Genomic DNA, 27,777 nt, shown 5'->3' with positions numbered 1-27,777 from the left:
TATAAACGTATGGGATACAAAGTGTGTTAAGATTTACGAATACAACACGAATAGCGAAGTCAAGCTACTTATCCATCGCCTCACACACTTAATATTTTGTGTGGTGAGATCGGGTTTCTGGTACTGACCTCTGCTTTTGACTTAGTGGGTCTTTTTAGAAAAGTCAGCTTGCCTTCATTCCAATTCTTTTTTTTTTTTTCTTTCATCTGAAAGAATGGGGCAGACACTAGATTTTATGCAATTCTCTTTGGTCTCTCTTGTGAATGAATTTGTAACATATGTGCTTACCACCACCTTCCCTTTAAGCTCACCTGCCCCCGTCATGCTCACTAGCACATGCTCGTCTCTGTCTCTGTTCTGTTTCCTTCTTTCTCCCTCTCTCTCAGAGCATCCTTCTCTCCATTTCTCCTCTGCCCTCTCCTTTTTCTTTTTCTCTCTTTTTTCTCGCCCTATCCTTATCTGTTACCTTCTCTCTTGTTCTTCCTCTTATCTCTGAAAGGATGAGAGTACCCCAACTCCTGACTTAGGTGAACTGATGCCTCCACTTAGACCTCTTTCTCTTTTTAATGTTCTCCAAGTTATCTAAAACACATATATCAGTTCAAGTACTGCTTGTATGCCTTGCTTCCCAGCCAGGGACATTGTCAAATTGATCTTTGCCTCCTTAGTTTCTAGTATACTTTTTGGCCAACAGAAAGTAATAAATAAGCAGTAAGAAATTGCTGGATCATTTTACCCTCCAATCTGTGTCTCTTCTTGAACTTTCTCTGTTCATTTAAGAGAACCTTAATTTTCCTTGTGATTTGGTATGAACACATTAGCTATATTGTATCCATTCACATAACTCAAATCCAAGTAAGCACCAAGTTTTTCAGTTGTCCTTCCACATCAGTAGCTCCTATCCTGAGTGTTCTGCTGTCCCCCTCCTTGCTTAGCCCCAGTCTCTCTGCTAACACATCACATTCTTTTGATTTCTCTACATTCAGTGTCTCCACAGTTGACACAGCCTCCAAATTTATCTTGTTAATGTTGTTATTTTACTATGTTAACTTCGTGCTCAGAAGCCCTAGTGACTTCTCATGGTCTATTAGCTAAGTTCGCCTCTTACCATGACATCCAAAGTTTACCCCTTCTTTTCCCAACCAACCTTTCCTGTATTATCTCCTATATGATACTTGTACAGCAATCAAGTGGGATTACAAATTTTCTCCAACTGTGTTCTATATTGTTATTCATCTCGTTTCTTCCATTTTTTTTGTATTATTTAGCCAAATGAGGTCTAAAGACCTTGCTTCTATCCATTGAGACCTAACACAAATGTCTACTCCATTTGAAAGGTGGAAGTTATTTATCCCTCTTGAATTCCTATAGCATTTTATTCTACCTATATGCCACTTATAAATATACTGTTTATCTTTTTTTCTCTTAGCTTATTTTAATAAACATGGAACCTCCTTGAGGTCTAATATTATGCTTTATTTACTTTAGTACCTTCCAGAATACTTAATACTTAGGATGGTACACTGTATATAGTAATAAAGTCTTTTTATGTTTCATTATAGACGGATGACTTGATCTAAAATTGCATGAAGATCACTCTATTACTGTGTTTCTTTTTTCTTTCTCTTTTTCCTTTCTTTTTTTTTTTTTTTGAGAAGGAGTCTCTTGCTCTGTCACCCAGGCTGGAGTGCAGTGGTGCGATCTTGGCTCACTGCAAACTCTGCCCCCAGGGTTCAAGTGATTCTTCTGCCCCCACCTCCCAAGTAACCAGGACTACAGGCATGCACCACCATACCTGGCTAATTTTTTGTATTTTTAGTAGAAACAAAGTTTCACCATGTTGCTCAGGGTGGTCTCGAACTCCTGAGCTCAGGCCATCTGCCCACCTCGGCCTCCCAAAGTGCTAGCATTACAGGTGTGGGCCACCACGCCCAGCATTGCTTTGTTTCTTTCCAAGTTTTAGATAAAATTTTGCCCTACAGCCTTTTCCAGTTCTTTCTTTTTACTAGAAATGAAAAAAAAAAAAAAAGGAATAATAATAATTAATTAATTTAAAAAAAGGAAATATATAAAATTATAATATATGGAGTACCCAATAAAGATTTGAAAAAAGAAAGTCAAAAAATTGAAGAGGAGGAAGAACATGTAGCATATTCCAAAACAATGGACAGATAATGAATTCATGACTGTGTTCTCCATTGTTTCACCACCATTATGGTTTTTTATTTGTTATAAATACGATTTACTATAGTACCTCTATGAGTGACTGACCCTGCTAGGTCGTATCTTGAAGTTATTTAATACTTATAGTAGCCCTTATGGCCAGCTCATAAATATCAGTGGTTTCCAAACAATATATTTTTGCTTTCAGTTATTCTATGGCAATTCAAGAAGTTATTTTGATTTTAAATGTTAAATTTTTATTTATGTATTTACACCTCAGAAATACAATGCAGTTGTTAGTTAAGCATGAGAAATAATGGATTAAGGTCAATAATTTAGGCAATTTTATTGTTGGATTCTTTGAGAAAAATTTCTTTGAATGGATTTTATAGTAGTAGAACCATCTCAAGTCCCTGCTGTTTATAAATATTCTAATATAAAAATGCATAGGCATATAGTTATCAGCCTATGTCTAAGTGAATAGTATTCAGAGAAGTTTGTGTGGTATACACCTTTCATATGTATGTGTATACACACACATAAAGATACACATGTATGTATTGCATATGTGTATATTTATATGTGTGTCTATATACACACAACCCTGAGAAGTTCCCAACACAATAAAAACTGAAAAAATTTAAGGTGCATGCCAATTAAGAAAAAAATACAGTTATTCAATAACTCCCTCTGTGTTATTAATTCCACACAGCTCAAAACAATCAAGTTTTGATTTTCAGTCTGTGTGTGTGTGTGTTTACTTTGGTTGTGTATATGTTTCTGAAAACTATCCTAAAGTGAGTGCAGAATTATGTCTAAGTCACTATTTCATCAACAACAGGGCCCTTTAAAGCATACATTCAAACTGTGGAAAAAAATGTCAATTTCAAATAACATATTGACTTTGTCAATTCTTAGAAAGCTATTTCTTTCCACAACTCTTTGTTTTTCTATGTCAGTTAATAAAGTATTGGTCACTGAAATTATGATTGTACTTTATATACATTGTGTAGGACTAATAAAGCTACTCTATCTCGATTTTAAATGAGTTTTTAATAAAATGAGTGCCAAAGTAAGCAGCATTTAAAGACACTAAAATAAAATTCTCACTTAAAGTAAATCCTATGCATTTTCTGCATAACACACAATAAATAAATCATTTGCCCACTCTTAGATATGTGAGAATTGAGGATGCAGAGCTACTCTGTCTTCTTTACAGTGTGAAAGATGTCTAGGTATGCTTTCAAAATGATATTAAAATGCAGAGTAAGTGCAGACTAAATAGACAAAATAAAAAGAACTGACAAGAGAGTGTGATGACTTAGAAACAGAGAAATATATAAAAGGGGAAAATGTCAGATTTAAAATGAGGGGTGTGTTAAAACAAGTGTATAAGTGCTAGATCTAAAAAAATAAAAAATTTAAAAAACTAGGGGATTAAATATTTGTGGTGTTTTCTCTCATTGCTGTATAGGCATTGTTTGTTCATATACTCTGGGTATTTTCATGGGAAATCTTACTTTCTCATTCTGTATAATTTTAGAGCAAGGTATGGCTGAATCTGGCCATAGCTACTAAATAGTATCTAGTTGCTACCTAGGAGGAGCAAGATCGCAGCTTACCTGGGAATTTTTAGGGTGATCCTAGTTCTCATTGCCTGGTTAGCTGGTGGGCAGTCATAGCAAAGACTGTGTTTTCAGTCTAACTAGACTAAATTGAAAGTATCATCACTTTACTCTTGTGTCATGTGGGGAAAATCTTAGCATACAGCTAAACATATAAAAAGATTTTTAAAATAATTAGAAAGCCACGTCTTTCTTCCAGGCTGTGGACTTCAGGTAACGTCTGAAATGAAAGTGGTAAAGTTGGGAGGCTGGATACTGTGAATAGTCATAAGACTGGCAAATAACATTTAAAACCTAAGCATTAGATTCTACTGAAGATTAATTTGCATATATGTAGATTTTTTTAATCTACGATTTTAAATTAAATGGCCACCAGAGTTCATTTCGGATTGCACATTAAATACATTGAACTAGAATCCCAGTTTGGGCTTGCCATCTGTGTAGCATGCTGAATATTTTTACGGAACTGTGATTTTAATAGCAAAACAAAATTTATAAAAGCCCCAAGTCAGACTTTTTTTGTGTTATTTTCCCTACTGATTTCCATTTAGCAAGAATTTGACTATCTTTAATGAGTTAAGAGAGGCATCGGAAATGCCTTGACTTTTTTCCTTTTGTTAAATCAGTGAATTAAAGTCTTTGTTGTGCATTAGTTTCTTTACTGTGTATATGTTGCCATGGCCATGACTTTCATAGGGTAATTATGTTCATTAAGCTAGATGATTAAAGTTAGTCTTGAATGAGGAAAGAATACACTTGGGAAGCAGTGAGGGATGGATTCTAGTCTTTGGAGTGTTCAGTTCTGCCAGTATTTTCCAGCTGAATGGAAAATTCACCTCCCAGTTTGGTTTGGGTGACAGTGAATGCATTGTCAGACCTGAATATTTTCTAGAAAAAGAAAGAGATCAATAAGGAAAGAAGACAATGTGAATATCTACATATGTTCTTGTAATTTTTCTCCATTGTTTTTTGCTTTGATGAATAACATCACTATGGAAATAATTAATGTTAATTAATATGTGTGTCATTTCTTGTAAATGGTAGTATATTATTGCTACAATTAGAATAATTAGTATACAGCATAGCTTAGTGACATGATAAATCACAAAGTAGAATGTGTTGACTCTTATCCATTTTGATATATTAGCTAATTCACTTGCTCAATAAAGACAAAAGAAAGGCAGAGAATTGGGTAGTAACAACAGAAATAACTATAAAGGCATGGTGGCTACATTTTCAGGTTTTTATTTTTCTGCCAAGTTCCTGAGTACTGTGGGTTGTTGACATTTTATATTGCTTTTCTTTTCCTGTTGTTAAATCTTAATCCCTGATTGAAATCTTCAAGAATAGGATCATGAGTAAATAAAGCAAATGAAAATCAAACACGACTTCCACATTTTCTAGATTTGCATATGCTATGTTATACTTGGTGTTTTACTTTTCCAAGATTATTCATGATATAATTGACAGCTGTCTGCAACTTTGATTTATTTTTCAGAACCTATGCGAACCCCAAAGACATTAAAGATTGCTGAAATACAGGCAAGACGGATTGCTGTGGACTGGGAATCCTTGGGTTACAACATTACGCGCTGCCACACTTTTAATGTCACTATCTGCTACCATTACTTCCGTGGTCACAACGAGAGCAAGGCAGACTGTTTGGACATGGACCCCAAAGCCCCTCAGCATGTTGTGAACCATCTGCCACCTTATACAAATGTCAGCCTCAAGATGATCCTAACCAATCCAGAGGGAAGGAAGGAGAGTGAAGAGACAATTATTCAAACTGATGAAGATGGTATGCGCATACTTTGCTGTTTAAAAGGGGGAATTCTCTAACAAGAATAATGTGATTGCTTACGATTTACTTAAGATTGCCCAATACTGAATTGGTTTCTGAAATCATGTAAATGTTATTAATGAGGTCAACTGTGGAAAACAATTGCCTTTTACAAAACCTAATATTCTTCAGACAAGCATCCAAATACTCAATGAAATGTACTTCTGTTGTCCTCTCTTCTTATACAGAAGTAGCAACTACACTAAAACCTAAATGAAGGGGTTTTTTAAATCAAATGTTCAAAATAATTTTACTATCCATGGCACTATATCAATTGCCTATTGGTAAAATGCACTTGATAAAAAACTTAAGGTTTTGTATTTTATAAACCAATAGTAGCTGTTTTATTTTCTCATATTTGAAAACAACACTGTTGGGCTGGGCATAGTGGCTCACGCCTGTAATCCAAGCACTTTGGGAGGCCGAGGCAGGTGAATCACCTGAGGTCAAGAGTTCAAGGCCAGCCTGGCCAACGTGAAGGAACCTCATCTCTACTAAAAATACAAAAATTACCTAGGTGTGGTGGTGGGTGCCTGCAATCCCAGCTACTCAGGAGGCCAAGGCAGGAGAATCACTTGAACCCGGGGGCAGAGGTTGCAGAGAGCTGAGATTGTGCCATTGCACTCCAGCCTGGGCAACAAGAGCAAAATTCCATCTCAAAGAAAAAAAGAGAAAGAAAACACTGTTTATACTGTTTACCATTTCTATTCATTTTAGATGGTTTTATGTGAATATAAATATAAAAGAAAGCAACAGTTCATATCTGTAAGTCTAATATAATGGCCTTTATTAGACATTAGCAAGCTGTTCTTTATATATCTTGTTGCCATCCAAGTAACTAAACTGTACTTTGTCTAATTTCTGTGTGTTACTTCTTAATAAATAATATGAACAAATATTTATATTAGTATTTCAATGTTCACATACCTGTTATAGCACTACAGTATATTATAATTTGAATGAGAATATATTTCCTAATTGAGCAAAAACATATAAAATTCTGCAAATGATAATCTAATAATAACAATAAGTCACTCTTTAGATGTAAGATATTTCCTTTCAAAATTTCCTTTTAAGAATTAAGCCATATAGAAATAAAAGTGTGCCATATGGTAAACTAAGGCAAAGCTAAATTAGGAGTCGGTTCTCATCTTTAAATGAAGGGCTTTAAGTGATATGTGAGGTTCCACCCCCTTCTAAACTCTAAACTTCTCCTTAAATAGCTTGACAGTAGGGATATATATATATATTTGTTGTTGTTTATTTGTTTTTGGGAGACAGTCTCGCTCTGTCCCCCAGGCTGGAGTGCAGTGACTTGACTAGGCTCACTGCAGTCTCCACCTCCCAGGTTCAAGCAATTCTCCAGCTTCAGCCTCCAAAGTAGCTGGGATTACAGGCACCCGCCACCATGCCCAGTTAACTTTTGTATTTTTAGTAGAGATGGGGTTTCACCATCTTGGCCAGGCTGGTCTTGAACTCCTGACCTCAAGAGATCTACCCGCCTCGGTCTCCCAAAGTGCTGGGATTACAGGCGTGAGCCACCGTGTCCGGCTGGACTACATTTTTATTTGGGTTTCATAAAACAGGATGTATTTTTTAACCACGTATTCCCAAGTTCCCTCAAGTTCTGAATTTTAGATCAGGTGTGTCTTTTTAGCTTGCCATAAAATAGGTTATTATGCTATAGTTTCTACAAATACTTATAATTTCAAACTCTCCCACTCTGAAAGTGGGAATGACCATCATTTCATTTGCCTTGCTGTTTTTGTTGCAATAAGAGAAGTGAGAGCCCTTTAACGACATTTAGCTCAAAATTTGAAGGAAACAATATAGTTCGGAAACTATACATGGAGTTACTCATGGTCCTAAAATTTCTGAGAATAAACCTAAGACTTACTTATGATGAATGTACTTTTGTCATATTTGAGATAACCAAACATAATTACTTTAGATATCATGTTTGAACTGGCACCTAATTGAAGCAGCAACAACATTTAAACAACACCCCTTTCCTAATTTATAAACACACAAACATCCTTGTATCTTACCCCTGCCACACGCACACAACTCAATGCGTATTTATGCAAGAAAGAATGATTAGGGGTAATTGTTTCATGGACACATGATAAAAATGAGAAGTATAAGTACAGATTCAAAAGCTCCAAAAAATCTCTATCTTTTCTTTTAAAATGGGATAAATGTTACAAGGTCTCTGTCACACTAGGCACTTTGTAGTCCATGTTTTCAGTTATTAAAGTATGTTCACATGTTTTATTGCCTACCCTTAAAAAAAAATCATGTCCTAATTGGTAATGGTACACTCAGTTACATAGTTTTGTGCTGCTTTAGCCAGTCACTCTCTAGTAATACAATTCATTTTGATGGTATTTTTTGATATGGTTTGTTAGTTTGCCCTTCTTTCCCACAAACAAAAGAATGCAGCCAGGCTTATGTAATCTTTTTCATATTGCATTAAATTTTAAATGCATTTTCAGTATGCATATGACTAGACTAATAATCAAGGAATGAGTTGCTTTGGAATTTTAAATTATGCCCTACATTGATCAAACTCATGACTGTACTATTTATTTTATCTAAAATAGTTTTGTAAAAATACAATGGCATTAACTATTTTTCAAAATATTTTGAATTCTAATATCATTTTCAATCCTAGTTTTATTTTAATCTCTGATTTGAAGAATTTTTTACCAGTTTTAATGATACTAAGTTTCATATTATTATTTCATAGTATTGTCACAAACTAGTCCCTTCTACTATGAGCATAATTTTTTCTTTTTGTTTTATATGTCATATTTAATTATTGATATGTAAACTCTTCCATGAAGTATTTGCAAGTAACTCCATCTTCAAATCAGCGCGTGAGCTTCACTTCCTACATAGAATACTTGACGTGTCTTAATGTTCCTGAGCAGGGAAAGAAAACCTAAATCATAATCTGTTGTTGCAAAGATAGATGGATTATGATGATCTGATTAAGTCAGTGTTACTAAATTATTGCTGCCCTATAGACATAGAAATAGAATAAATTATCAACCAACTAATAAAAGGGCATAATTTTATAAAAAGAATTCTGGGGACATCCATAAATCATGAGAGCAAAACTAGAACCATTTCCCACCAGAACCCTAGGGTAGAATTTATGTTTAATTTATTGCATACATTTTTTAATGCATGAACAGAATTTTCTGTACGAGTTTTGTTTTCATTTTTTATTCCAGCATTCATAAAATCAATGTTATGAAGTTAGCTCAGCAGAAAGACCTGGTTTGGGGACATTTTTTTGAGACTACAAAGCTATTTTTAAATGTACATTTATTACATGTTAAAGGCTATAATGCTTATCTAATATAATCTTGCCCCACCCATATTTTATTTCCCCCTCTCTTTTCCATTTTGAGAGTTATATTATAAAAGACTTCCAAAAAACGTAGCTGAAACAGCTGTCATAAATCTCTCAGGCAGGGAAACGAAAGTCAGCGTTCTGAGCGTTCTGTTTCCATTAAAAGTTGTTGATGTGGAAATGTGAAGTGACACTCCCTGCAATCAGACTGCCATGGTAATGGTTTTAGTAACTTCATATACTATTTACACAAATCATAGCTACAGACAGACGTTTTCTGTCTATAATTGTATACATGGTCTTCCTTCAAATGTAGAAAGTTACTGAATCTAATTTGTTTGTGCTCACACCTCACCTCACCTGTTTATGTGTGTTTTTTAGTTCATCTAAGTGTAGTTCCTTCTCTCATCTACTATGTTCATCCAAGTACACAACAAGTAGTATGACACTCTCTTGTCCACAACTTTCCCACAAACTTCTCTTACAAATGCAACCTGTAGGTACTTGTAGTGAATTCTATTGTCAAAACAGAAAAAGTGTAAGAGCATAGAAATACAAAACTTCTAGGGAAGATACTTTCCAATTCTACCCCTTTTTCAATGCAGACTTATACAGATATTTTAAACCATCCCTATTATTGAACATTGTTCAGTAAAATAAATCCATGCCATTTTATAGTATTTGTAGGCTAAATTGTGTTAGGTAAACATAGGCAGTTATTATAATTACAATGCCATCAAATCAACATTTACTCATTAATTGGATATTTTACTCCTTTTCCCCGCCATTAGCCACCTTCTGTGAGAGATATGTAAGGATGAAGAAATACATTTTCCTTCAATATAATCATAAGTGTATGTCATTTGCATATAATGGAAACAACAGGTACTCCTGCAAGACAAACCAGTACCCATGGCAGCCTTAGCAGTAGCCACAGATGTGTAGAGGTGCTCTCACTGACCCTCTGTGCCTGGATCAGCAGCACAGCCTTGCTGATACTGTGGAACAGGGAGGGAACGGATGCCACCTTCTGTTAACTTCTGAGTCTTCAGCTGACAATGGCTTGAACATACCCTCTGAAGTTTAGTGCTGGCATCTTTTCTGTTTACTGTGGGTTCCTTTCCTCAATGTATCAAATTATGTTGCCTGTCTCAGAGGTCATAATATCATTCATAGTCTCCTTGTAGATTGAAATAAATCCTGCTCTCATGATATATCATTCGGAATTTCTTGATGCTCCTAGCCACAATGCAATGTATTTCCCTTGATCCAGTGATTTTTAATTTATTTCAATCCTCACAAAATTGCTATATACTTTGAAACTACATTTCTAGATAATGTCATGTGTGAAGTTCACTGAAACGTTAGATTAAGGGAAAATATTAATTAAAAAGTATGCTTTGCTTGCCCAATATTCAGTTGACATTTTCAAAAAGAAACACATTTTGAACCAAGTAGGATAGATAGTATATATTTTAAAACATCAGAACTAGAAAGGGGATATTCATGTAAATAAATAGCAGCTAAGTATTTAAATAAAATATATAAAAGAAAAAAACATGATAACAAAGAATTTTTTATCTGGTATTTTGTCAATAGATGCTGGTGCATCATTCAGTGTTGCCATTGGGTATGGCCAGTTATATGACATTTGAAAGTAAGGACTGAAGCGAAGGTTCTGCAAATATGGTCATAGCTGGGGACACTTCAAAAGTAGTTGTGCAGATTGTTGAGTTCTAAACAAGTCTGACATTATAAACTAGTTAATTCTTAGATTTGAAAAAGTGAATTTCCTTTAAAAGCCTAAAGCAGTGATGTTTGAACCTATCAATCTGTAATAACTCTTTAAATATGGTAATAATACTGCCTTTTTAAAATTGCAGAACATTAATACGTATAGCTATAAAAGTAAGGTTGGCTATTAATGGACATTTCAATTCATTGCTGTGTGATTCGGCTTTCCAGACCAAAGAGTGTTAATTTTATTGTAGTTTTTTATTTTATTAACTTTGTTTATGGAGATTCTTTGGGGCATTCACATAATCTTCAAAAAAATCTTTCAGGGAAATACAGCTCTATTCTTGAAACAAATTACAAATAAGATCTTCATGTCATTAGAGGTATACAACAGAGAAAACTAGACTACATAATTTATGCAGCTCTCTAAGGTGACAGAATATTCTTTTGAATAAAAATAACTTTGCATTTCTACATTTTCTGCATCAGAACCTTATAGATTTTCTTTAAATTCCCATATATCAAAGTAAAATCAGAGAACTAGTCATATAGTTTATTTTGTTTCTAAGGACACATTGTAATTTATTTTCTTTATATTTATTTTAATCCTGTTTATCTAGCTTATCTGATTTACTTTTTCTGTTTCTCATATAAGCATTTTCATAACAAAAAATTCATGTGTTTTGTAGTGCCTGGTCCCGTACCAGTAAAATCTCTTCAAGGAACATCCTTTGAAAATAAGATCTTCTTGAACTGGAAAGAACCCTTGGATCCAAATGGAATCATCACTCAATATGAGGTACTGGGAGAACAAGGAAGTTAATTGAAATATGAATTGAAGGAATAAAAGGTTTCGAGAAAGAAAGGAAAAGTTAGAGGGAAATATGGAAAAGACGTAAATGAGGATTAGGGGATTAAAATCATTATTCTCCTTTGTTTTAATTTACAAATTCTTTGATTCCAAAATTAAGCATCAAAATAAATAAGTATTTTGTATGGCATCTAGAATTTTCAAATTCTTAAAAAATGCATGTTTTTGTTGCTGTTTTTTTGATTTAGGGAAGCAGGATAGTCATTATCAGATATGATGGTTATAGTAATAAATAATCACATATTTAAAACCCTCATTTTCCTTTTATAAAATTAAGAAACTCCTATCATACTGTGATTTAGGAGAAGTCATTGAATTTCAGTTGTTTCAGAGTAAGGAATAATATCCAAAAAGCAAAACAGATATTAAAGCTGACTTTTCCAGAGCTTCATTCCAGCTTTGAATATAAATCATTATCTTTTCAAATATGAGAAACTAAAAAAGAAGAAATGAAAGAATCATTTAGATTACACAAATGTGTAGTTCTGTTCCTACATAGCGTTGATTACAGCATAAATGCTTACATTTCTAATGGCTACAGAGTGAATTATGGAAATAAGAATCACTAGTGCAATGTTATATTTTCCAACTGTGTTTGCATATTTGAGTACTATTTACATGAAATTTGTTATATAACTTGAACAAAGTATAGAATATGTTAATAATAAGGCCGGCCGCGGTGGCTCAAGCCTGTAATCTCAGCACTTGGGAGGCCGAGACGGCGGATCACACAGAGGTCAGGAGATCGAGACCATCCTGGCTAACAATGGTGAAACCCCGTCTCTACTAAGAAAATACAAAAAAAAAACTAGCCGGGGGAGGTGGGCAGGCACCTGTAGTCCCAGCTACTACGGGAGGCTGAGGCAGGAGAATGGCGTAAACCGGGAGTGGAGCTTTGCAGTGAGCTGAGATCCAGCCACTGCACTCCCAGCTGGGTGACAGAGTGAGACTCCGTCTCAAAAAAAAATAAAAAATAAATAATAATAATAATATATAAAATTTGTTGAACACTTTCTGTGTTTCATATACATTAAAGTATATAGCTATAAAATTTTTTATGTATGCATAATTTATTGTGTTTTTTTTGGTGGAAGAAAATAAGTGTATATTGGTTTGATCAGATATAACTCCAGGTATATCTGTAGATAGGTAGACGATTGATTGATACGTAGATAGAACTTCAGCATGACAGAAATAACAAAATCAACATGAGAAGGAAAAGAAAAAATTACCATTGACTCCACATGGATCCCCTTGCATACTGCCTTATTTATAAAGAGTTTATTTACAATTTCTTATGATGGATACCAGATCGGTAATAAATGTATTTCTTAAAACAGATCAGCTATAGCAGTATAAGATCGTTTGATCCTGCAGTTCCAGTGGCTGGACCTCCCCAGACTGTATCAAATTTATGGAACAGTACACATCATGTCTTTATGCATCTCCACCCTGGAACCACGTACCAGTTTTTCATAAGAGCCAGCACAGTCAAAGGCTTTGGACCAGCCACAGCCATCAATGTCACCACCAATATCTCAGGTATGCAAATTAATAAATTACAAATAGGATTGATTATGGCATTGGTTTATAATGGCACATCCTGGAGAATCACATATAAACCAAGTATAGTTCATCTTGCTTGTCGAACCTTTAATATAGTTATGCATAATTGAAAGCACTGGAAAGAATTATTTGAATATGAATTATATGTCCAAACCAAAATGCATCTGAAATAGTCACTTTTGATTGACAGTGGTCTTAAAAAATTTATGCTAAATCTGTATTAAAATCTTTTAAAATTCATTATAAATCCTAATAGATCTTATGATACTTTTGAGGAGTTGATAATTATTATGGTGTCAGACCTTTACTCTAAATGAATGTTGTCAAAAAAATGGTAGAAGATCCTTTCTCTAGTATTATAGTACTATATATACCTTGTTTCTGTTTCATTTTCCCTGACACTATGATAATTTTAAACAAACATGGGCTTTTCTTTCACACTTAAAAATCTTACATAAATACATGTAAGTTTCAGAATGGGAACATACAGGAGAATTTTAGGTTGATAAATTAAACTTTACATTCTATTGTATTCACAGTTGCATGGTTTGTATTTGACTAAATTGTTTACAGAGCTTATTTCTCCTTCAGTGCTATCATCAGTTAAACCTGATTAAATTCTTGCAAGGAATTAGCTTTGTAATATGGCCTAAATCTGCTAAAGCTTACATAATGTTTTTTCTTATTTAAGATTACTAAAATAAATACATATTGTATATGTAACTGAAGAGTTAAATTTGAAAATAAATTATTTAAAGGTCAGCCACACAATGTAGAAAAGCACAAATTTTGACTTTGTAAATTCTTTTGTTCATTTATGTTCATTTTATTATAGTTCTACATGGCAAATATTAATGATACATCATTAATACCCATAAAATATGTCTTTAATTTTTTGAATCTATACCATTTGCAGCAAAAGGAAGACATATACTTTCCAAATTATTTTGAGTCTGAAATGTTATTTGCAGATGTGTTGAATATAATACAAACTTTACAAATTTATACCATGAATAAAATTAGCTATTCCATTATGAGTTATAATTCCTTGGAAGAACATTTTGTTTATCTTAATATTCCAATAAAAAACATTTAAAATATCATCCATTATATTATAAAATAATAATGTTTTAAAATTGCAATTTTCTTTCCTGAGAACATTACAAATCATGAATTTAAAATGTGAATTGAATCACTTTACCAGAAAATAGGACTTGGTGATGTTACAATGTACTGAGATAGGTTTTCTACCCTCTGGAATTAGCAGTAGTGCTATAATTGAGTAAGATTTTTCAAGAGAGACAGCTACAAAATTTACATAAACTTACAAAACTGAAAACAAATGTAAATTTTTGAGAACCATAAATGTGTTTGTGTGTGAGTATGTATGTCTCTCAAGGCTCAGATACTGTGTTTGTGTTGAACATAAAGTTTATAAAAAGGACCAGAACATCCATCTGGTTTTTTTCATTTAATTATTCAACTTCAGTTTCACATGTATTAACCTAAGTGCAATGAGTACTTGATTGTACTTTAAAAACTTGGTTGCAATCACGTTATGTTGAGAACAATTAGTAATCACATTAAGATTAATAAAATTTATGGTTAGTGTGATTCTCAGCATTACTTGAACTTTTCAGATAATTTATTGTTAAATTTATTCCCTGAGTCCAGTAATTACATTGCTCAGTATTTAAAAAGAAATAATTTAAATGACAGTGAAATCGAGTTATTGAAGGCATAGTGGTTGGGGGAATTATTGATATACACACATACATTCACATACACATATATACACACATACATACTACATATTGTGCATGTATTATATTAATATTTGTTGGGTTTGCTTCCTAAAAAAACTGTCAGACAATAATCTCTTTCTAATGTCACTGCTCCTTTTCTTCCATCTGGACAGTATTTTAAACAGATTATTGAAATATCTTTCTAAGTGGTATCCCTACCTTCAGACTTATCCATCTTCACTGTATTTCTACATCTATCTTTAATCCACAGATATTTCCTTCTTAAATATTTTCACAGTCTTGTATCTTATAATCAGCGGGATGAAGTCTAATGATCCACTCGGTGTTGGCATTCAGGGTCCTTCTTTGCATGACTCCTCCCATCCTCCACTTCTCCCCATGAACCCAAAGTTCCCAGCACAGCCAACAGCTTATAGCTATTTAAACATACCATGCCCTTTCACATTTTGTTATCTTCAGATATTCTGTTTCCTCTCTCAGAATTTTAGTTCATCCTTTCTCTTCCTGATGAGTTTTTACCCTTCTTTTTAATATTTGGCTTAAACATCATTAGACACCCTGAGCCCTCTGGTTTCATCATTCCACTGCCAATACTAATGTAAAAGTGTGACCCCTACCCCAGACCATCATCATCAACATCACCTGAGAAGTGTCTATAAATAAACATTGCCAGGTCCCTCCCCAGAAATACTGAATCAGAAACTCTAGGAGAGAGGGGCTATAATCTCTGTGTTAGCAAGCCCTCCAGGTGCTTCTGATCATACAAGTTTGAGAACCACTGTTTTGGCAAATGGTCTTCCACTTTTGTCCCCTAACATTTTGCTATAATTTTTTGGTTTTAAGACTCTTTTCATAAAATGTGAATTCCTACTTTTAATTCTATAAATATCAGAGATATGCTTTGTCTTTATATTCATAGCATTTCTCATAAAACTTGGCACATAGTATATATTCAGTAAATGTTCAACAAATGGATAGAGATAATGCACACATTTCATTGAGTATATACTTCTTAAACAGCTTTCTACATGGAAGTCATCCAAAGCTATTTGAAGTAACTCTCCCCCTCAAGATCCCAGTCCCCAATTAAGCATTATCAAATATTGTAAAAATTTATAAATTTATTATTTTCAAGAATCTGGCACCTAATATCCCTGATGAACAAAAACTAAGATTTCCATTCTCATTCACCACACTTCTTGATATGTTTCTCTTGTGATCAGAGTTGTGAAAAACATTAGGATAAGAATACTGGGTCTTTCTAGGCTGTAAGATCATAAATGACACTGTTTCACCAGGCAGCCCTTGACCTCAGCTCCTGCTGTTCATAGCTCCTGATCTTCATTATGTGACTCCATAATCACTGCTGCGGAATCTTCTCGGTTACTACCTTCCCTTCCTCCCATCATTACTCACTTGAAGGTCTCAGGAAACTAAAAGGAGAGCATCTTCACAAAATATTTGGAATGTGTGTCATAAATTGCCAGATTATTATTTAAATTTCCACAACAAATCTTGATTTTCTAGCTTTTGATGTTTTAAGTTCCCAGAGTTGAAATTCATTTGGAGATGTTACGCTATAAAACAAGATACGTTATAGATAATTAGGTGAATTTTTTTTTCCTAACTTAAGATCATCTCTTCATTCTGACCTATAATATATTACTATAAATTAATTGAACCTTTTTTTGTCTCATTCATCACTCATCAGCTCCAACTTTACCTGACTATGAAGGAGTTGATGCCTCTCTCAATGAAACTGCCACCACAATAACTGTATTGTTGAGACCAGCACAAGCCAAAGGTGCTCCTATCAGGTAAGAGGAGAAAACTGCAATAGTTCTGCATTATCCACAGGTATATACATCCCAAGACGCCCAAGTATGCCTAAAACCAGAGAAAATAACAAACCCTATACAGACTGTACTATGTTTTCTTCTATATGTGCACACCTGTGATAAAATTTAATTTATAAATTCGACACAGTAAGAGATTCACAACAACCAATAACTAATAATAAAAACAACTATATAATAAAAGGTGATTGTGTTCTCTCTCTCTCAAAATATCTTATTGTACTTACCTATTTTTGGACGAGTTTGACTGTAGGTAATTGAAACACAGGTAACTGAAACTGAGATATAAGAAACTGGGCGGGCAGGGGAAGGATTTTCTTTTCTATAAGAGTTAAAGAAAAGGAATCAGGGGAGAAATATTTTCTCAAGGTTACTTAGCAGCTAATAAAGTGGCTCATTTCTAAGAGACATTCATTGGAGAATTTCTGTCAGGAAAGTTTTATTTTTGTTTAGTTTAGTTTGGTTTGCTTTGGTTTGTTAGTTTTTCATTTGGACAAAGCCTGCTGACAGACCTGTAGTTAAGAGCAAAATTCTAAGGGCATTTTTGAGATATTCATGCACTGAACCATTCACCTCTCTGTGCAGTTTGACTTAAGAGCATTGCCCTTTTCCCCCCGTCTAGTCCCATTTCATTTCACTTCCTCTCTTGGTATCTGTGTTGTAAGAGCTTTGAAGATATTTGTCAGAAATAGAATGAGAAAATAACTCCTGTAAAATGCAGTAAATCAGTTATGAATAATTTCATATGAATGATTGAAAAATAAGAAGCTTTGAGGAAATAAAAGCAAAATAGTTATAACACAAGAAGCCTATGGGACCTTTTAATTCCTGAATTGTTCCTTATCAAGCATTCCATAGTAAACTGAATGTTCAGTTTGCCATTTTCTTTATCTTCAACAGTAAAGTCTCATATTATCTAACATCCCCATCTTTCAGAAAATTGTGAGCCATGTGGTTTTTAGGAACTGAGTCAAATTGTTTCAACCATTTTAATTTCTGCACATTTGTAATTAGATGAATATCCAAAACTTAAACAAGTTTCCATTTGAAACATGTGATTTTGTGGACATTTCATTATCAAACTTCTAATGAGAAATAAATAAAGGCACAGAAATCCATGTAGGCACTTCATACTTGGTTTATATCAAGTCATTTACACATTCAGTTGAAAATAAAACTAATCTTTGTTCTTTGTGTAAAAGGTATACATTTGACTTCATGAGCACATATTAGCCATTCAAATAACCAAAAACAATCCTATATCACTGGAAATGAAGAAATATTTTTTCTTAATTTAAAAGAATGTATTGATAAAATAATACAAGTCATAAAGGAAACTCTTGAGTCTTGTCTGGCTAAAAATCATGAGAACACTATACCAGAGAAAAGAGATGGCTGAGGGGTACTTATAATATAAACACTTATGAAACACTGGCTACTTGAAAATTCAAAGTAAGTATATAGTGCTGTTCATGAATCAGTGATCTGTGAGTGAATCTGATTGCTGATCCAAAGTAGAAAGAGAAAATGCCTGCACTTATCTTTTTCTATTGACAAGTAATCAGAGTCATTCACATGTTCTTACCTGGGACAAAATTTACTTTTTAGGTGTTCAGTTCTGTTACTGGTGCTTAAATCAGCTACCAGCTATTTGCATTTATCTTTTAAAAGTTAGATATTTGGGTGAATTCAACTTTATTTTGCGTAAGTTGCAAACACAGCATATTTTTTATTATTTTTGCATAACTGTACTATATAATGTAACTTACATTAACTATTTATTCATTTAATCAATTTTTTTCACAAACATTCATGATCATTTATTATGCCAGTCACTGTGCCAGGTATTGTAAATCAAAAATAAAATGACCACAACAAAACACAGAATCTTTGCCCAGGTTTGTCATAGACTATCAGACGTGGCTGCAGCCTTGTAAATCCTTTGCTCATAGCTGATGTTCAAGAATTTTGTTAACTTAATATGTTATTGATACATGTTTGTAAATTTAAAGTCTTTTACTTTATTACCTTTATATAATTTCTAATGACCAATTAGAAACACTCCTCTTTGTATTTGTTGGCAAGATTTTTGAAATTTTCTGGAATTGAGCCAGTGACTGAGAACTTCAAATTATATATTGTTGGAGATTAGAGCTCAGAAAAATAAATTTCAATCCTGGAATATTACAAGAAGAAGTAATTTAATAATAATATAAACAAATAACAGATTTTTTTGAAGTGAATGTTACCACCAGGAAGATAAAATCTGCTTTCTAACTGACAGGCTAATCCCACCGAGTCCATCTTTAGTTTTTGTAATGACTTGCCCAGTTCACCCACAGGTGGGTGCCAGGTGATGGGACCAGACACGTCTAGTCAAGTAATCTGACTTCAGATGAGCCCTGCCTCCTTTACCCTCTGAATCCTTCAGTCAGGTAGTGCTGTCTTCCTTTCCTCTGACCATATTCCTACTTTCGGTCTCCCTACCAGCAACTGTAACCTTATCATGAGGCTTATCTAATCTAGTGCCTTAATTTTTTAAAAATGAGGATTCAATTTGATGTAATCAGTTTTCCTACCTTGAATTTATGGTCTGGTATCTCAAATCTTTGATTGTATTCCCATCACTCACTTCAAATGTACTTGAAGCAATTTTACTTTCCAGTCAATTTTTTCTTTGTTTATGTCAGTCTATCAAAATCTCTTCTCTGCTAATGTTCGATGCTATTCTACTCTGTGACCCTTCCCCCTGCCACCCCTGTTGCCTTCCCAAATAAACCAGAATTACATATTACCCAACTAAATCTTCTGAGAGCATCCAGGAGTTAGCTTACTGGCTATCATAGAACCTAAATACTGAGTTCTGTCCTTCCCTAATTATAGCATTACTAGCCTCTACCATTTTGCATTTCACCATCTATTCATCCTACCTCCAGTGGAAATATGTATTCTTTCTGCTTGGTCTTCCTAATATCAAACAAACTCCAGTTCTACAATCGTCTGTCATAGCAACTAGGAAATCTTGTTATACAGAGTTAGTTTTATTAGGAAAGCTGAAATCGGCAATGGTTTCTATAAATTTGTTGATTTAATAGCATTCTATATTTGCCAGGAGCTGAGCTGCATACTTGAAATAGAAGTCTTAAGGCGAATAGTATGTGCACCCATGTGAGTGGTAGACTCCTAAATGAATGACTGGTAACAATGATGTATGGTAAGTGCAATCATAGGAGCTAGAAAATGTGGTGCTAGAGCTGAATTTGTGAGGAGAGGAAGAAATGAGCATGGCCAAGGGTCACTTGATGCATTTACGAATTGCAAATAGCTTAGGTCATTGAGAGTGAAGGGTCTGTGGGAGAACTGACAGCAGCTGATGCTGGAGAGGTGAACAGGGAACAAAGGGAGAGGCTGTTTAGTGCCAGCCCCAAAATTGAAGGTGGGCACAGAAGGACCGTAAGCAGAAATGACCATGGGCAGTTTTACATTTTTAGAAAGCTCACTCTGATAGAAACATAGAGAATGGACTGGGGATAATCCAGAAGGCTGGAGTAGTCCCTGTGAGAAGTGCTAATGGGCCGTATTAAGAAAGTAGCAATGGAAATGCAGGAAAGGCTGTGCCTCCTACATAAGGTTTTAGATCAGTAGAATGTGAAAAGCTTCATGGGAAGAGAGTTTTAAGTGGAGACTTTAGGTGAGAGAAGATGGTAGCTTTTATATTTGAAGTGATAGCAGAGCAAAAAGACATCTCAGAATTCAAGGTTTTCTTTTTTGAGGTTATTAAGTGATAACAAACACTTTAGTATTGCTACCCAAATCAAAAAAGTAATGGTCTCTCTATGAAAAGAGGGGTTATTTTGTAAATTTTGTCTACCTCACCAATATTTTCACCAAGTTTTAATCTCTAAGAGATCATGGTGTTTACATAAGAAGTAATGACCACAGTGAAAAATCCCGTTCTGCAAAATGCAGCACTAAGTTTCACCAACCACGTTGTCCTTCTGTTACCCATTGCAGCCTCCCTATGCTAATGTAGAACATGTGCGATGCAGTGCTGGCAAGTATGGTTCTTTGACAAAATTAATTTTTGATTTTATAATCCTTCTAAAAACTGAACATTGTTGCCTGACTTAAGTAGAACTTTGAATCTCCTTACCAACTTTTTGAGATCTATCCTTACAACTGTCATCACTTGACAATCATTACTGTATTCAAAATGAATATCGTCTACATTTAGAATCAATTCCCTAGAATACGTAATTCCTTTTCTTTTTTTCTAAAAGGTTTCTTCAAAAATGAATTAAAATTCTAACCTGGGGAAATATAATTACAAATTATAATCCATAGATCATCCCATTTATTAAAAGATTGACCCAATGTAGCTGTGTTTTCAAAGAATGAAAATAACAGCAGCATATTGTAAAAACATAGTTTCTCTGTGGTGAGGCTGTTCATTGTAAAGTTAATAAATGAATATGTATTGTATTTCAGCATTTTCCAAATAGAAACGCTACCAATTTTGAGCTGCAGGAAGCTACCCATTCTAGGGTTACTTTGATTTATGGAGAACATCTAATTTGCATTTCATAACATTAAGCACCACCTATTTAGTTTGATAATTAAAATATAGTCATGAAATAAAGTCAAAACCACCATTTCTTCCACAGTTAAATTAGGAAAAGAAATTATCCGATATTCTAAGTTCACTGATAGCTTAACAGACAAATGTATGTTAGGGTTGTATGTCTTCCTTGGGTCACATAGCTTTAAAATTTGGGGCCATCCTCATCCACCTGCAGAATAGTCTGTTTCATTACATACATTTAAAGATATCAAATAGTTCTGACTTTCCTAACCACTATCCTAACCTAGAGCTTACTTGAATTCCAAATAAAACCATCTTGAAATTTAACCAGAGATTGAAATAATCTTTTTGCCCTATTTTATGGGCATAAAGGTCATATGGTCCAATTAGATCAAATAGATGTTACTTTAATTTATGTTTATTCTCTAGAATCATAGTAGGTAGAATTGTTAGAATTTTCTAACCAAAATAGGAGGAGGTATGCCCTTCTTGTTAAATCTTCTTTCCTGTCTCTAGAATTCCATAGTCCCAACCCACAGCTTGCTTATGACCTTATGAGAAGCCCTGGGCCAGACCCATCCTAGCTTAGCAACTCTCGAATTCCTGACCCACTGAAGCTGTGAGATAATAAATGTTTGTTGCTTTGAGCTACAGAATTTTAGAGTAATATGTTATGCAGGAAGAGATAATACATGTACCCACGTAGTATAAATATTTTCTTTCTTCAGATTTCTGCCCAATGGATACTTTATCACATAGGGATTTCTTGACCAACCCATATAAAGTAGCACTCTGCATTCCCATCATTCCCTCTTTCCTTTAGCCTGATGTATCTTTCTTTAGAGCACTTATCCCTTCTTGATGTGTGTTGGTTTTCTGAATTTATTTTTTTATTTGTATCTCCCCACTAGCATGTAAACTTCATGAGAACAGAGACTTTCACTACTATCTTCATTATTTTAACCTCAGTACTTAAAATAATGCATGACATGTAACAGATACTCAATAAATATTTGGTGAACCAATGAACCGGAGCTAAAAATAACAGCTACATTCTGTAGTAAGCTTATAATCTGCTAAAGAAAAGACATATACCTAAAAAACTATTTATAACAGTATAATATCAAACATATTTGTAATGTACCATGTTGGTACTTGTAATGTGCCGCGTTCACATACTGATGTATCATATAAGCAATAAATATTATAAGACGGCAATGCTAGGCCTTTTGTTTTTTCCACCCCAGAGTTTTTGAGAATACTATTTATGGTTCTGATCAATGGATCTTTTTCATTATAATTGTTGTCATTGTGTTAGGAAAAGATTAAACATGCATCCATGTGATTATGACTTCTACCCCCATGTCGCCCTTCAATCATCCTCACTTCAAAAATTACTCCATTGTCTTTAGAAGACAGAGTACTGAGGAATGAGATCGTTCAAGAAGGCTTCATGGCAGAAGTAGAAAAACTAGACAAGCAAGTCAGAAATTCTTGACTGTATGTTTAGTATATTTGGGTAACAATGGTCATACCAGCTTCAAATGGAAAATAAATATCAGGAGATAAAACAAGAATGGAGATACAAGGTAAGGAATGTAGTAATTTATCAACCCCAGTGTAAAAAGTACAGAGTTTGACTTATGAAGGAATGGAAGAAATGAGGATAGAGAGAAATAGTATATTAAAAGGCATTATTAAGAAAAATTACAGGGAGATAGAACTTGGTTAAAGATAGGAATTATTAAAGTTAATGCTGGGATTTTGAGCTGTGTTTATTTGGTAACTGTTAGTTCCTTTTACAGGGAGATTAGTCATGAGAGAAGTGACTTATGTGTTTCAGGTGTGTAAAGGTGAAAAACAGGGATTGGAAAGACAACCAGGGATGACAGTTAAATCTTTACCCCCTGGGGCACTAAAATATTGGCAGTAGAAGCAACCATAGCTTTGGGACATTGAGAAGATTGTTTGTAAGACAAATAGTAAAATACTGGAGCTAGATAATTTCTCCTAAAGCCTTAAGAAGACATTTTAGATTAAATTTGAGGTTGTTTATATACCACTGTATAACTTGTTATTTTGCTGTCACCAAGAGGTTGTGCAAGCTAAAACTATAACCATGTTCACAGAGTATTTACTTAGTAATGGGTTTTTTAAAAAATCTATGGCAGACCATTATAGGTAATTTGGGGTTCAGCCTCATACTTTGTAAGCATTAAATTAAAAATACTGTCTACTGTATGTATCACATAGTCTCTTTTTGAGTTAACGGCAAAATCCCCTTATCCATTTTCTTTCTTAGTCTTACAACTAAGGGGAAATTATATGATGAGAAGTCATTATTTGGCCTCTCTAAAACCAAAAAAAATGACTACATACCAATGTTTAATCAAATTAGATTACAAATGATCCTCAACTTTTGATGGTTCAATCTATGATTTTTCTTTAAAATGATGATGCAAAACCATTGAAATTTGAATGTACTTCAAATTTTGAATGTTGATATTATCCTGTGCTAGTGATATGTAATACATGAGATATCAAACACTTTATTATAAAACAGATTTTGTATTAGATGATTTAGCCAACTGTAAGATAATGTAAATATTCTGAGCACATTTAAGGTAGACTAGGCTAAGCTATGATGTTCAGTAGGTTAGATGTATTATATGCATTTCAATTTACAATATTTTCAACTTGTAATGGGTTTATTGGGACATAACTCCATCATAAGTTGAGAAACATCCATATAATATAGTAAAATATGTCATTTTAATTTTTAAAAAAATAAGGAAGTCATATTTTGTGTATTGAATGAAGATTCATGATACCCATATATTGATTTAACATAATTTAAATTTACAGAAATATTTTGAAGTTTATTAAAAGGAATGGGGAATATATGAACTATGTGTAGAGTGATTAAAATATTATGATGACTTTGGAATATTTTTAATTACTAAAGTACTGAGCTCACATAATATTTAGATCTAGCTAGAGTTTAGTACCATTAGGTAATTAGACAACCAGAAGAATGAAGAAGCACAAGCCCATTTCATGTAATTAGTCAACTCACTTCTAATGCGATTTCTTATTTCTTATTTCTGTCTTTTACTAAATTTGTATTGATAAATAAGAAAATAATAAGGACAGAAACAGATTTAAAAATTGGAAACGTGATTAGAGAACAACCTCTCAGATTGAACAATGAAGTAAAGATAGTTTCTTTTAAACATAGACTATTGTGACTTTTGTTATTTTATAGCTGTTTTCACTAAATGTAAATACTTCTTAAAGACTCACCATGATTACAATTGATCTCTGTATGAGTTATAAAAATGCCTCTTCAATGGGCATGAAAAAAGGTAGAAATAGATACACAAAATGATGCATTCAGAAACACACCTACTAAAGACTGAGCCCAACTAAGAAGAGTAAAATGCCACTAGAGGATTTTGAGGGATACTAGTACAAGGAAAGGTACTTTTCATATTTTCAGTATCCTGAAAAGGTAGCATGCTGAGGAGGTCCAGAACGGAAAGACAGCAGTACAGCAGACAGGTGTGTATCAAGATTTTAAACTGAAGGGGTATTTCTGGGTGATGTTATAGAAAAGAAGTACAATTTCAGTTTGGTTTGGGTATAATGGCAAAAGAGAGTATGAGAGATGACTTTAAAAGACTCTGAAGATCTGCTTCTGGGTAGCTGTCTCAGTCATTTTAAATGCTTACCATGGACAGTCACAGGTTCATAAGTGGACAGAGTTTAAAAGATCGAGACCATCCTGGCTAACACGGTGAAACCCCGTCTCTACTAAAAAATACAAAAAACTAGCCGGGCGAGGTGGCGGGCGCCTGTAGTCCCAGCTACTCGGGAGGCTGAGGCAGGAGAATGGCATAGACCCGGGAGGCGGAGCTTGCCGTGAGCTGAGATCCGGCCACTGCACTCCAGCCTGGGCGACAGAGCGAGACTCCGTCTCAAAAAAAAAAAAAAGAAAGTATATATTTTAGTTTTGTTGTTGTTTTAAACTGTATCAAACTTGAGAAGGGCAGAAAGCATTCTAAAAATGGTAGAACACTAGAAATTTCAATAAATAAAAGTGAATATAAGGTCCGTGAAAGCCAGGTTTTTTTGTTTGTTTGTTTGTTTTAACCTCTCTGTCCTCAGAGCCTGCATGATAACTATTAAATATATAATTGTTGAATGAAAATGAATTAATGGATACAATGTCACAGGAAAAAAGGTAATTGAGAAAATTCTTACTCTTCAAATAATGTTCAGGATTTTCAGGTGAAAATGTACTTTCATGAAGAAAGAAAAAAAATATATTGGAAATGTCCTAAGCAAAAATATCAACAGAAAAGGCAAAAGCGGTGTATTCATTTCACAAACACTTAAATGCCCATTATCCTATTTGAAACCACATATTCAAGTGTGGTTTCAAATAGGATAATGGGCATTTAAGTAAGTATAATATGTGAAAATGTAATGGCTATTGTATCAGCTTTTGGAGTTAAACATATTTGGGGTTAAAAAATATCTAGAAACTGAGCTGAATGTTATATCATGAAGACGTTTCTCCTGGTATGGGTGGTGGTAGAGTGGGAGAGGTATAGAGTGGGATGATCCGGTTATCTCCAACTAGCTTTCCATCTAATGTCACTCATCGTGCAAAGAATGTTTTAGAAAGTATGCTTGGAAGCCAATTCTCAGAAGTCTTTTTGTATGTATATGTCTTAATCTGCTCAGGCTGATATTACAAAATATTAGGTGGCTTAAACAAGAAATATTTCTCACAGTTCTGGAGGCTGGGAAGTCCAAGATCCAGGTGCTCTTGGATCTGGTTCTTGATGAGGGCCCCTCTTCTAAACCTAATTATTTTCCAAAGGCCTCATCTCCAAATACTATCACTTTGAGAACTAGGGTTTTAACATGAATTCTGGGGGAAGGGGGCACAAATATTTAGTTGGTAACACTATAGTATAAAGTAGAGAATGAACAAAGTGAGGCTCCTGGTTTAAGTTTTAATGGAGCTCAATTTCTCTGCTTCAGTTTTAATAGTAACAAAAATATAATACTTCATTTCCGTAATGACCATTCAAAGAATAAATGCATAATATTGGTAAAGATATATAAGATTAAAGTGCATTGCACTGTAATTTATATTTGTATATATGTGGAAATCATTTTCTTAATTTATTCTTTTTGAAACAAGCATGTCACTTGTATTTTAGAACTTATAAAATTGAAATAATTTATCTTTCATTTCATTGAGAATAGGGCCAAATCTGAAAGTTCAACCCAAGGCGTTGATTTTTATTTTCTATGGGACCATACTTAAGGCTCTTTCCCAAGGAGCCTATTGCACCTTTTCTTCCTTCACTGTTCTCCAACACTGGCAGTTTACTTTGCTCCTCATAGATCTGAATAGACAAGCTGTCTTGCATGAAGTATCCTTAATTTGTAATGTAGAATCTCTGTCAATGTAATAGAATTAGTTAAGATTGAACATTCACTAGATTTTCTGTTTTTTTTTTTTTTTTTTCTAGAGGTATGGGATCATTAATGAGGAATCTATTTTTAAGGATTAGATTAATGATTAACAAGGATAGGTAATTATCGTTATTATTCTTTAGGGCGAGAATATAAGGTTACATTTGTTTGGAGAGCATGTATGAGGGAGTTTATATGCATATGTGGATGCATCCACAGGACAGGAAAATGTATAATATACAAATATGAATTATAAATTTAAAATAAAACATAGCATATGTCAGCTATGATCATTCTCTTCTTTCTCCAGGGCTATGCTTATGTATTTTCTATATCTTAAAATTGACAAGTGCCTGCTCCATGGATGCCTCAGAGACCATGCATCTTGTCAGTAGCATTCTTAGAAGCTTAGCAACCCAACTTGGCAAAGGTATAGGGAACGATGCAGCACATATAATTTGAAATAACATAGACTTCTGCCTTGCTTGCTCAAATCTCAATTTCTGACATTAATACAAGTTCTGTTCGCTTTTTATAGGAAACGAGATGGATACCAAGCTACTGATTTATTAGCAATATTTTAATGGAAAATGGGAGCTTGAATAATTAGGAAGAAAAGAAAATCTTTATCAGTTAAATTATGATTTAACTCTTTCTTTTGAAGTCCTTTTGTTTAATCTATGAAGATCTTTTATTTGTAGGTATAAGAGTTTATATTAAATTAGAATTTTATACCAGAGTCTAAACTGTTTTAATTTTCATAGACACATGTTCAGTGTATCTCTCTCTCTCTCTCTCTCTTTCTCTCTCTCTCTCTCTCTCTATATATATATATACACACACACACATATTTCTCTATTCCCCTCTCCTTCTCACTCCCCTCTACCTACTCACCTCTTTCTTTTCATGGAAAT

The 27,777-nt window shown here is 33.9% G+C and overlaps 1 protein-coding gene across 1 annotated transcript in view; it reads left to right on the top strand.

Annotated features, from left to right (window-relative positions):
• Positions 1-27,777, top strand: part of PTPRK (protein tyrosine phosphatase receptor type K) — a 586,650-nt gene that overhangs the window by 440,769 nt on the left and 118,104 nt on the right. Inside the window, exons 8-11 of the mRNA XM_017879345.1 lie at positions 5,287-5,589; positions 11,419-11,528; positions 12,941-13,142; positions 16,644-16,749. Of these exons, the coding sequence (XP_017734834.1) occupies positions 5,287-5,589; positions 11,419-11,528; positions 12,941-13,142; positions 16,644-16,749 (721 nt within the window). The remainder of the gene's footprint in view (positions 1-5,286; positions 5,590-11,418; positions 11,529-12,940; positions 13,143-16,643; positions 16,750-27,777) is intronic.

This window comes from Rhinopithecus bieti, unplaced genomic scaffold, assembly GCF_001698545.2.
Source record: "Rhinopithecus bieti isolate Rb0 unplaced genomic scaffold, ASM169854v2 scaffold_19, whole genome shotgun sequence".
NCBI lineage: Eukaryota > Metazoa > Chordata > Mammalia > Primates > Cercopithecidae > Rhinopithecus > Rhinopithecus bieti.
Note: the sequence above shows the minus strand (reverse complement) of the source record. Positions and strands in the feature narration are given on the sequence as shown.